The sequence below is a fragment of the Danio rerio genome, chromosome 1, assembly GCF_052040795.2.
Source record: "Danio rerio strain M-AB ecotype USA chromosome 1, GRCz13ab, whole genome shotgun sequence".
Classification (NCBI taxonomy): domain Eukaryota; kingdom Metazoa; phylum Chordata; class Actinopteri; order Cypriniformes; family Danionidae; genus Danio; species Danio rerio.
In genome coordinates this window covers 56,241,483-56,254,772 of record NC_141021.1, presented here as the reverse complement: position 1 = coordinate 56,254,772, position 13,290 = coordinate 56,241,483, and the positions used below count along the sequence as shown (strand labels likewise).

The 13,290-nt window shown below is 35.2% G+C and overlaps 1 protein-coding gene and 1 long non-coding RNA gene across 2 annotated transcripts in view; both read left to right on the top strand.

Annotated features, from left to right (window-relative positions):
• Window positions 1-13,290, top strand: part of LOC147847018 (uncharacterized) — a 919,394-nt gene that overhangs the window by 150,295 nt on the left and 755,809 nt on the right. The gene's annotated exons all lie outside the window — the stretch shown is intronic.
• Window positions 1-13,290, top strand: part of usp34 (ubiquitin specific peptidase 34) — a 92,743-nt gene that overhangs the window by 15,619 nt on the left and 63,834 nt on the right. The window contains exons 4-10 of the mRNA XM_087237789.1: window positions 114-164; window positions 2,611-2,760; window positions 5,000-5,067; window positions 10,382-10,574; window positions 11,047-11,108; window positions 11,185-11,266; window positions 11,847-11,939. Of these exons, the coding sequence (XP_087093915.1) occupies window positions 114-164; window positions 2,611-2,760; window positions 5,000-5,067; window positions 10,382-10,574; window positions 11,047-11,108; window positions 11,185-11,266; window positions 11,847-11,939 (699 nt within the window). The remainder of the gene's footprint in view (window positions 1-113; window positions 165-2,610; window positions 2,761-4,999; window positions 5,068-10,381; window positions 10,575-11,046; window positions 11,109-11,184; window positions 11,267-11,846; window positions 11,940-13,290) is intronic.

Below are 13,290 nucleotides of genomic sequence, written 5' to 3'. Positions count from 1 at the left end.
TAAACTGAAGACTCAGAAGTTTCTGTTGTTTGTAGTCGCTCACCAGCCGAGAATGCTTTTATTTAGGTCACTGTCTTATTTTAATATCCGCTTGTTGAATTTTTTTTCCTCAGGATATCTCAGCACAAGAGAGCAATATCCTCGGCTCTTTCTGCGATATGAATGTAAGTCACACACACACACACACACACACACACACACACACACACACACACACACACACACACACACACACACAGACAGAGACTCATGATTATGGGCTTAATTACAGCATTTAGAGATAATTGACGAGCACAATAGACGCTGAGTGGACGACGCAGGACTGGATTTATGCAGATGTAGGCGTTACCGGTGTGTGAAAGTACAGGATGTTCTTAGTTTAGACGTCAACTGGCGTGATTCATCCACTCCCATGAATCATTGCAGATTTTAGCAATTACAAAATAGCGGTTCATCAGTCAGACTCTATATAAAGATGCTCTTTGTTGCTACTTTAAGTCAGAAATATTAGCCATCCTGTTTATTTTTCCCTCAGTTTCTGTTCAACAGAAATATTATTTTCAGCACATTTCTAAACATAATAGTTTTAACAACTCATCTCTAATAACTTTATCTTTGTCAGGATGACAGTAAATAATATTTGACTAGATATTTTTTCAGATACTAGTATATCAGCTTAAAATGACATTTAAAGGTTTAATTAGGTTAACTAGGCAAGTCAGGGTAATTAGGCAAGTCATCGTATAACAGTGGTTTGTTCTGTACATGATCAAAATTAATATTGCTTAAGGGGGCTAATATTATTGACCCTAAAATGGTTTTAAATCAATTAAAATAGCTGTTATTTTAGCTGAAATAAAACAAATCAGACTTTCTCCAGAAGAAGAAATATTACAGTGGCCTCAATACTAGCACAAATTTCTTGCTCTGTCAAATGTTTTGATTTAATCTGTAGGTTATTTCTTTGATTTAATTAGTTATTCGTTTATAAATAGGTTGGTTTGTTGTTGTTATTTTTAATAATAATAATAATAATTATTATTATTATTATACAATTTCTAATATATTTTATTATAGCTATAATGTAATATAATAACACACTTAATAGATTATTTTAATAAATAGTATATCTCAAAAGTATATTTATATGAAGGCGACACGGTGGCGTAGTTGGTAGCGCAATAGCCCCACAGCAAGAAGGTCGCTGGTTCAAGCCTCGGCTGGGTCAGCTGGCATTTCTATGTGGAGTTTGCATGTTCTCCCTGTCTTGGGTTTCCACTGAGTGCTCCGGTTTCACCCAGAGTTCAAAGACATGCGCTGTGGGTAAATTGGGTTGGCTAAATTGTCCGTAGTGTATGTGTGTGAATGAGTGTGTATGGATATTTCTGAGTGATGAGTTGCAGCTGGAAGGGCATCCGCTGCGTAAAACGTGCTGGATAAGTTGCCGGTTCATTCCGCTGTGGCGACCCCAGGTTAATAAAGGGACTAAGCCGAAAAAAAAAATAAAATGCATAAATATTTATAAACAGTGGTGTGAAAAAGTGTTTGCCCCCTTACTGATTTTTGCATGTTTTCACACTTTAATGTTTCATCAATTAGTAGTCAAAGATAACACAAGTAAACACATCATGCAGTTTTGAAGGGAAGGTTTTTATTATCAAGGGAAAACAAAAAGCAAATCTACACTATGTATATATTGTATTATATGTTGTATTATATTACATTTCATGGGCTTATTTAAAAATGAATAAGTGTATTATAATTAAAACAATTCTCATCAATAATTGTAATAGTTCATTAATACATTCATTTTCCTTCAGCTTAGTCCCTGATTTATCAGGGGTTTCCACAGCGGAATAAACCACCAACTATTCTAGCATATGTTTTACACAGCAGATGCAACCCAGTACTGGGAAACAACCAAACCATGGCAATTTAGCTTATTCAATTCAACTTAGCTCATGTGTTTGAACTGTGGGGGAAACCTACACCAACATGAGGAGAACATGCAAACGCCACACAGAAATGCAAACTGCTTCAGCTGGGGCTCGAACCAGCGACCTTCTTGCTGTGAGGCAACAGTGCTAACCACTGAGCCACCGTGCTGCCAAATAGTTAATTAATATAATTTTATTCACTCGTCTTGAGCACATTTCATATGTTGTTGTTTTTATTTATGCATATTTAACATGCTGTTTTCATTCAGTAATGCATGCTTAGACATGAACAGAATTGCTTTTCTGCCCTTGTTCATCACAAACAAATTAATTCATGTGTACGCCATTAAAATTCAGTGCACTCATTTGCATAAAAAAGATTTGCACATGAACTGATCGGATATGAATGTGTACCTTAAATGCAAAACAAGTCAGTTTGCATAAAAGGCTCCGGCAAATGCATAAATGTAAATCAAAATGGTTTAATAGAGAGCAGAGAGTCATTGCCCTTTTGTGATGATTTAAACTCGTTTTGAAGTCTTTCATCTTCCTTTAGGTGCTCAAACATGCTGTTTTTTAATCCTTAGGGAGTATTACTGGGAGATGAATTGCTGATGTGTGTATGTGTATGTATGTGTGTGTGTGTGTGTGTGTGTGTGTGTGTGTGTTTCAGGACGTGGAGGTTCCTCTGCACCTGCTGCGCTACGTGTGTATGTTCTGTGGGAAACACGGCCTCTCTCTGATGAAAGATTGCTTTGAGTTCGGAGCCCCTGATACTCTCCCCTTCCCCATCGCACATGCCTTCATCACCATCGTCTCTAACGTGAGTCCCGTTTCTTAAAAACAAGACATTTAAAATGGAAATGATCCCCGTTCCATTATTGCATTTCCTCTACATTTAACACTTGTGTATTGTTTAAAATTGATTACTCTTCCATCATTATGTTGGAGGCTGTTTTTGCTCCATTGACTTCCATTATAAGCGCATTTTTTGACTGCAAAGCCATGACACCATATAATCATGTGTTCTTGATTGTTGATGGCTTTCCCTTTTGGAAGAGGTCGAGTTTGTCCGTTTTCCTGTTGATCATCAGTTGACGGCATTAACCCTTTGGATGGGGCTGTGCAAAGTTTCTAGCTTTTACACTCACCGGCCACTTTATTAGGTACACTTTACTAGTACCTCGTTGGACTCCCTTTTGCCTTAACCCTTATGCCTAGTTCACACTAAAGGATTTTAAGCCTGATTTGAGCCCGATTTGGAAGTTAACGAGCTCGCCGACAGATCGGGCTGTGATCGGGAAGAAATCTGCAGGTGCACGGCGCTCGCCGCTCTTTATGTGTGAACTACTGAACAACGCATCAACGAGGCTCGCTGACGCGTCGCGGACACCTTGCAGACGGAAATCCAACATTCAGCATGCTAAATATTCCAGAGCAGTCGGCCGACTCAACCCCACGTGTGGTCAGATGTAGTGACGAGCTGCAGCCAATGAGAGAGCAGATCAGCATGAGCCGCGTGCCTGTGTGTTCAGGAGCTCAGCAGAAACATCTGTGATTGGTCAGAATGGGCATCAGTGCACTGGCTTCATTCTGCGTTAGCACAGACATGAGAGTAGGATATATTAACAGTGGAACTAGAATTCTGTAACTATCAGAATTACCATACTGCTCATTCTGACGGTTCTTATATAAAACGCCATATTGTCACAACATATTTACATTCAAAGCTATTATTGAGATATTAAAATTAAGCTTTGAATGTCTGGCATCATATTTAATGACACCATTACCCTAAAAATATAATCTTTTTTTGTAATACAGCCTATAAATATGTAGTTAAGATACTAAAACACTTAAAGGTCTTGGCTTTCATTTTCACTTTCAAACAGGAGCTATTTAACAGCACAGAATATGCTGTTTTGAAAGATATCTGAAGTAAATTGATGTTTTTGTTAGCAGAAAGTTTTGTTTATGTTAGCAGGAAGTTGCCAGGCAAGAAAATGCACACATATTTAAAGTCACAGCGAAAAGTATCAGACATGCATGCAGTCATTTTGACCAATATGGTAATTTAAGGCAGAAATGCTCAGTTCTTTACTGTTTTGTAATAAAAAAAATAACAATGTCAGAAAGAAATACACTGATAGTTAGAAAACGACAGGGTGTTATAAATATGTTAGTTTTATTTCAAAGAGTTATAAAATTACAAAAATTAAAAACTCTCTGTGTATCTATCCACTGGAAGATGAGTGATTAATCCGCTCATAAATCAGCTGATTTGACGATGTTTTTAAATGCTTTCTCCAAAGCTTGAAACGCTGTCAGTGATGTAATCCGCACACAAGCAGCCAATAGTGTTCAGCTTTTTCTGACGACTCCTCCCTCAAAATTTCATTGGCTGTGGTTTGGTAGCTTGAATGAACTGATGGGGAATGAGTTGTTGTCAGATCATGTAGTGTGTCACCCCCCTCTTGTGGATCGTTCATAAGTGTTGCGTAGTGTGAACACCACAGAGATCAAAAGACACAAAGTCAAGTCATGTAGTGTGAACGGCACAGCGATCTGCTGATGTTTAAAATCCTGTAGTGTGAACTAGGCTTTAATGTCACAGATTCAACAAGATACTGGAAATATTTCTCAGAGATTTTGCTCAATATTGACATGATAGCATCACGGAGTTGCTGCAGATTTGTCGGCTGCACATCCTTGATGTGAATCTCCTGTTCCACCACATTCCAAAGGTGCTCTATTGGATTGAGTCCGGGTGTCCTACTAAAGTGGCCGGTGAATGTATCTGAAGTTCTGTGGAGTATAACAGCAGATTATAGTGCGTGTGCATACATACACTTACATTGTTAACTATGTTCTGAGAGATGAGATGCCTTGTTGTCTCTCTATCACACACACAAAAACACTGTACTCTTTATAACTCCATATTAATGTCAGAAACTGCTTTTTTGCACTGCAGCTGATGGTCAACAGATCATCAGACTAACCCAATCACACAGAGTCATCATAGACCAGTGACCAATCAGTGCTTATGCTTTCTGTGTTTACAGATCAGAATATGGTTGCACATTCCCGCTGTGATGCAGCACATCATCCCTTTTCGCACTTATGTTATCAGGTAAGAACATCTTCATAATGTTAATTCAATTCAATTCAGCTTTATTTGTATAGCGCTTTTACAGTGTGGGTTGTGTCAGCTTCACATAATGGTCATAGTAACTGGAACAGTGTAGTTCAGTTTTTAGTGTTTAAAGGGTCACGAAACACCAAAACACATTTTTTGAGCTTTTGACAGTCGTATATGTGTCCCACACTGCTAAAAACACTATTAGGACACCTATATTTCACTAAAAAGTGTAAATTGGTTGTTTTTGCGTTATTTCAAGCAAATTCGTACTTCCTGTTTGAAACGAATTTTTGAAGCTGCGTCACGGTCATGACATAATAGCGTGTATTCCAGCGTGCAGACTGGGCGTCTGTGCCCGAGTGAGTCTTATTACGTCTTACAGTGTGATACATTAATGCATGAGTAAGGCTTGGTTCAAACCAATCAGCGCGCTCTATTGTGCAACTTCATTAATATTCATTTGTGTCACAGTGTTTACACCACAAAGACGCCACGTTGTGTTGGCAAAACAAGCGTGAAGTGTTGCTTTTATAGTTTGCTACAGTTAAGTTTCGTTTTCCTTTTCTCTCTGTGAGAGCTCAGACTCACGTGTGGATTACAGTGTACGCGATGCTCGACAACAATAACTTACGTGTCTAAGGAGGATTATTGTTTACGTGAGAGCTGTTCTCATCTGCAAACGCTGAAATCTGGATTTGCTTGTAGTATTCTCTCCATAAAGACGCGGCTCTAGTTGCTGGTGATTGTCCTGTCTCTACAGATTTGGTAAGTGAGCGACCAGTGCTCTTTGTTTATTCAGTTTGCTCGTATCGAATTAAGTTAACTATAGCACTGAGTGCAGAAATGTTAGCACCGCATTTAGTGACCGGAATAACACACGCGGCTTTCTGATGCTACCTGCCGTGTGCATCTAAGTTTCCGGGAAATGCGGAGTTTTTTTTTTCTCTCATTCGCCGTGCGGTATCAAACATTGCATGAAAAATACACGCTTAGAGCAGTTCCTCGAATCAAATACCTCGTTTGTCGCGAGGGGCATGAATGAATTCCCTGAATGAAAGAGCCAAACTGCAGTTAAAGTCCAACATTTATTAATTCAGCAAATAATTCGACTACAGATGTCCATGTAGGTTAAACACCATCGCTTTCTCCTGTCTGTGTGGGTGTGTATTTTGACTCTGAAACTCGCGCGTGCACAAATAGACACTCCCATACCATCCCACTTTAGTTCCTCCGACACTCCCCCCTAAACAGAGCTGGACACGCCCACTTTTCTGACTTTTTCGAAAGTAGAGGTGTGAAAACACCCTGCTGAAACGAGGGGGTTTCATGGCCCTTTAAGTTCAGTTCAGTTTAGCTCAGTTCAGTGTGATTTAAAGTCATTACTGAGAGTCCAAACACTGAAGAGCAAATTCATCAATGTGTAGCTCTACCAATCCTGAACCATGCGAGCCAGTGGCGACAGCGGAGAGGGAAAAAAAACTTCACCCGATAGGAGAGTGAAGAAAAAAAACCTTGAGAGAACCAGACTCAGTTGGGCACGACCATTTTAATTTCTCTGCTGGCCAAAAGTCTTGTGCAGAGCTTCAGTCACCGCGTTGGAGGCTGGAAGCTGGCCTCAGCGAAGACTCGTCTGTCCCTGGAGCGTCACTGGAATCAGACTCATGTTCATAATTGAAAAATGATTCGCCCTCCTGTGAAATACTTTTTAATTATTTCCCTAATGATGTCTAACAGAGTAAGGAATTTTCACAGTGTTTCCTATATTTGTTCTTCTGGAGAAAGTGTTATTTGTTTTATTTCAGCTAGAATAAAAGCAGTTTTTAAATTTTTTTTAAAACCATTTTAAGGTCGAAATTATTAGCACCCTTAAGCTACATATTTTTATGATTGAACACAGACCTTTCCGGAAAATAACCGTCAATTTTCTGGAAAGGTCTGTATGTGCGAAGAGGCCTTTTTGAAAATACAGGTAAATTTGTTCCATTAATTTTCCGGAAAGAGATGTTGTAACATTATCAGTAATTTGCTGGAATGCTGCGCTGTGTGAACGTATAGGAAAGATTGCCAAAAAGAGGGCGTTCACGTCTAGAACGAGCTAAAGTGAGACGTCTACTTTAGCTAATCAGAACACTCAGACGCATTCACGTCCGCGCGGTTTATGAAAATAAAAGCCTTTGAATATTTTTCCAGACACATTTAGCTGCAAGATGTTTGTCAGATAATGTTTCTATGTTTCTTCTTAATGCCAACTGTGTAAATTAGTATAGATAAAACGCTTATCAGGGTTTCTTTGGGGTTTTAAAAAGTCTTAATGTCTTAAATATCAAAATCCAAATTTTAGGTCTTAATAGTCTTAAATTTACTGAAATATTGTGTTGTAGGTCTTAAATTGTTTTTAATCAGGTCTTTATTTTCCTTTGTTCACATATTGTTACCCAATCTGGCCAAAACCAATACACTCACTAACAATCATCTCAATAAAACGTTAAACTTTTTATTTAAAAAGGTCCTTTTTAACTCTATTTATCATAATGGTTTGTTATTTTCTTTACAATAACATTTGTTTATAAGTGCTCCGTCTATTTACCGCTGAGGACACTGACCTGGACAGATTGTTGTGCACAGACTTAGTTTATTATAGTTTAAAAACTTTTAAAACAATTGTTCATTTTTTATTTTAAAGAAAATTAATGTTGGAAAAAAGTGTATGGATGCAAGTAGAGCTTGCTTGTTTTTACACAATATTTAACAATATTTGGCTAAAAAAATAAAATCTAAAATCTTTATCTAAAAATATAAAAAATTTTATTATTAATGTTTTATTCTATTGTTGCATTATTACGTGTATTAAATTATATACAAATATATATATATTTTTTGTTTTTGATAGGTCAAATAAAAATCTTTTCCATCTGGGCCATTTGAAAAATTCCTGAGCCTTTAGTTTTTTTATGAGTCTAAAATTTCATTCATAATGCTCCTAAAAATATCTAAAAGTCTTAAATTACCTTGGTGAAGCCTGCAGAAACCCTGGCTTATGATTAACGGCAGTTTGTTTACCTTCAAACTCTGCATGTGAAGGAGACGGTGATCGCCAGCACACACATATTATAAATGTTTAGTTTAGTTTATGATGTTTTCATATAAGTTGTTCACAATACTTATCCATCTACAGAAATTGTACTGTAGTCAAGTGTGTAAACATTTAGCTGCGGCTCGGGTTTCTGAATTTGGATGTTTCACAAAGCAGCTGCATGAATGCTAAAGCTTTAAATAAAAGTGAAACCATAATGAAAAGGCCGACCGACCCCTTCTATGTTTACAAATACAAGCGCTGCTGTTTATAGGTCATTTCTGGTTAATGATTATTATTGCATTTTGGAATGGATGTGTGATGTCCCTGCTTTTGTGAACAGCTCTTTTTTATGAATATACCAGTAAAGTCGTTCCACAAATTTTCCAGATATTTACTGGTATCACTGTGTGAAAGGAGCCGTAGACTTGTCTAATTAACCTAACTTGCCGAATTAGCCTAGTTAAGCCTTTAAATGTCACTTTAAGCTGTATACTAGTATCTTGAAAAATATCTAGTCAAATATTATTTAGTGTCATCATGGCAAAGATAAAATAAATCAGGGATTAGAAATGAGTTATTAAAACTATTATGTTTAGAAATGTGCTAAAAAAACGTTAAACAGGAATTAGGGAAAAATATGCAGGGGGCTAATAATTCAGGAAGGCTGATAATTCTGAGTTTGACTGTAAATGAAAAAGCACAGTCAGACTACTTTTCGAGAGACGCTGCTGCTGCTGCTGCTGCCAGGAATCCACTCTCACTTTGGGTTGCTAGGAAGAGCATCCCTCACCATAGCAACAGTTGCCAAGGCTCTCCTCACATGACCTCGGGGGAGGCAGACGGCTGGCAGGAGAGCTGAGAGAGACGACGGTCATGTGACTCTAGACAGACTGCATTAAAACTGCATTGTGTGCTCAGACACAAACCTGTCGAATGGCTTGTGGATTTTTATGATTTTCTTGGCAGTGAGGGTATATATTATATTATAATATACAGTATTATATTATATTATATTATATTATATTATATTATATTATACAGTATTATATTATATTATATAGATATTATATTATTATATTATATTATACAGTATTATATTATATTATATTGCATAATATTATATTTTTTATATTATATTATACAGTATTATATTATTTTACATTAGATTGTACAGTATTATATTATATTATTTTATTTTATATTATTTCATATTATATTATATTACATTATATTATATTATTTTATATTATATTGTACAGTATTATATTATTTTATATTATATTGTACAGTATTATATTATATTATTTTATATTATTTTGTATTATATTATATTATTTTATACAGTTTTATATTATATTATATTATATTATATTTTGTTCTATTCTATTAAATTATATTAAATTAAATTATATGGTGTTATATTTTATTATTATATACAGATATTATATTATAGAATATTATATTATACACTATTATAATATCCCATGGAGTTATATTATATTATATTATATTATATTATACAGTATTATATTATATAGATATTATATTATTATATTATATTATACAGTATTATATTATATTATATTGCATAATATTATATTTTTTATATTATATTATACAGTATTATATTATTTTATATTATATTGTACAGTATTATATTATATTATTTTATTTTATATTATTCCATAATATATTATATTACATTATATTATATTATTTTATATTATATTGTACAGTATTATATTATTTTATATTATATTGTACAGTATTATATTATTTTATATTATATTGTACAGTATTATATTATAATATTTTGTATTTTATATTATTTTATACAGTTTTATATTATATTATATTTTATTCTATTAAATTATATTAAATTAAATTATATGGTGTTATATTTTATTATATTATACAGATATTATATTATAGAATATTATATTATACACTATTATAATATCCCATGGAGTTATATTATATTATATTATTTTATATTATATTATATTATATTATATTGCATTGCTTTGGATGACCAGATTGGTATGTTTTGCCAATAGACAAAATCCATTATATGTGTCATAATTATCAATATAAATTTTTAATGCCAAAAATCATTTGAATATTAAATAAAGACCATTTGTACATTTCCTACAGAATATTTATTAAAACTCAGTTGAGACCTAAATTTTTACTCTTTGTTTTTGTGTGCGTGTGTGTGTGTGTGTGCAGGTATCTGTGTAAGCTGTCAGATCAGGAGCTGCGTCAGAGTGCTGCACGTAACATGGCAGATCTGATGTGGAGTACAGTGAAGGAGCCGCTGGACAGTGCTCTGTGCTTCGACAGGGAGAGTCTGGATCTGGCCTTCAAATACTTCATGAGTCCCACACTCACCATGAGACTCGCTGGACTGAGCCAGATCACGGTACACACGCCTACAAATACTACAGATTCAGCATTGTGCTTGACTCAGACACTTATACTGGCGTAATACTAGCAGTTTTAATTGAATGAGAACTACACCAGCATATTACACTACTCTCCTGCCTGCCTGAATTGCTGGACTATTTGATCTATTACTCTCTTCTGCCATTAATTGGGTAGATTTATGGGTAACACTGTAGTTTAGGTCACAATTCATTCTATTAACAAATCATTAACTAACACTGATAGCTTTATAAACCACTAATTAGCTGCTTATTAATAGTTAGTAAGGTAGAAGTTGGGTTTGATGTAAAATAAGATCATGCTTTATAACTACTAATAGTAAGCAGTTAATATATTAATAATAGGCAGGTAATAAGCCAGTAGTTAAGTAGTCGTGACTTAAAATAAAGCGTCTCCGTTTTCTATCATGTTCAATGTTTATTAAACTCCTTTTGCCTGTGTCTCTGCAGAATCAGCTGCACACCTTCAATGACGTCTGTAACAACGAGTCGCTAGTTTCTGACACCGAAACGTGAGTCCTGCAGTTCACTCGCATTCATAGCTCCGCCAAGACTTGTGTTTGTTAATGACTTGACTTCCTCTCTCAGGTCGATAGCGAAGGAGCTGGCTGACTGGCTCATCAATAATAACGTTGTGGAGCACATATTCGGACCAAATTTGCACATTGAGGTGAGCCGGCCTGCATTAAACACCTCATTTGGATGTGAAAACCAACATTTGCTTTAGCATCAATAACAAACGGCAAAGAGAATGGCATCTAAAAAACAAAACTCATGAAATTAGCCCTAATATTGGAAAAATAAATGTCTACTCTGCAAAAATGATGTCTTTTGGTCTTGTTTTAGTCCAATTATATAAAATTTTTTAAATCAAGAAGCATTTTCTTGACAAGCAGAGCATAGTGCCTTGTTTTCAGAAATATTAAGTCAAAATTAGGTGAGCTTTTCCTTTAAAACAAGCAAAATAATCTTATGCCAGAAGGAAAACTTGATTATTTACTAAAATAAATTACCTTTATTTTCTGCATTGGTTGTTTATCTAAATTTGATCAGACGAGGCCTTGCTATCTTTAGCTCTGTCTCACCAGTAGTTGCTGTTGTGCTATTGGCCGGAGCGGCCCAAAGCTGAAAATAAACACTAATGGCGAGACTCTCTTTTTTGTGCACGTAGTCGACTTTTGGCTTTTAGTTGAACATTGATTTCTCTTTAATCGCTGACTGATGGTTTATAATTTGTGACTGTTCTGTAGATCATTAAACAGTGCCAAGTGATCCTGAACTTTTTGGCTGCTGAAGGAAGGCTGAGCACCCAACATGTGGACTGTATATGGGCTGCCGCTCAGGTACACACACACACACACACACACACACACACACACACACACATGCACACATATATATACAGGTTTGTTTGCATATCCCGGTGTGGACTCTTAAGTGCATCGCACACCGGATGCACTGCTCAGCGCTGCGACACGGGGCGCACATGACAGTTGGAAGTATCGCACATTTGCATGGTATTTAAAATGAAACTATTCAGACGGCGCTCTGTGGCGTGGCAGAAATATGAACAGTGTCTTGAGTCATGGCTTGATGCCTCAGACAGACTCCGACTTGCGGCGCCGGTGTGTGTATCCTAATAGAAACTGATGTTTAGAATTCTGACTTGAATGCGGCGCATCACCGAGCAGTGCTTCTGGTGTGCAACCACCTTTATAAGCATAATGATGATTCTACTGTACAGACTGTATATTTTCTCCCCCTACTCATAAACCTCACAGGAAACAGTCTACTTTTTCAACATTTTCTAAGTACTTCATTCTATGTGATTTATGAGCATGTTCATGCGACAGGACCACATGAGTCCATGTGCATTCAGGTTTAAGTCCACACACACACACACGTGCGCACACAACACTGAGATTGTTTCTGCTGGATGTAAACTGTGCACAAAAAGCACATTTCTACTAATAAAACTACATTTGTCCAAATACGTCAAATATTTATTTTATTAAATATATTTTTTTATATTTTATATTATGTTATATATTAAAAGACTTTCATTTATAAATTCTATTACAGTATTTGACTTTAAATACCTCCCTTACTAATACTACTATTAATAATTAATCCACTCCAAAAGACCATTTTTATTAAAGGCTGTATTAAAATGAACAAAAAGCTATGTTTGACATTAAAACTTGTTATTGCTAACAAGAATGATTCATTGATTGTTCAGTACTATGAAACTATTTTAATATTACACTAATGATGAATTAATTCTTAATCGTAATTCTTATTTTCTTCTTTTACTAATAAAAACGATACTAATGAATCAATTCACAAATGCTATTTGTAATAATATTGGATTAAATATGCTAAATAATGTTTTTTATTTCTAATTTTTATTTCTAATTTTTAATATTACTAATATTACTAACATTGTTTTTTTGCTGTACAATTTGAAGTAAAACAGAGTTAAAATCTAAATTATTAATGCTAAAATACAATACAACATTACATCAAAAAATTATCCAATATAAATATTAATTCATTCATTCATTCATTTTCTTTTCGGCTTAGTCCCTTTATTAATCAGTGGTCGCCACAGTGGAATGAACCGCCAACTTATTCAGCATATGTTTTATGCAGCGGATGCCCTTCCAGTCGCAACCCAACTCTGGGAAACCCATC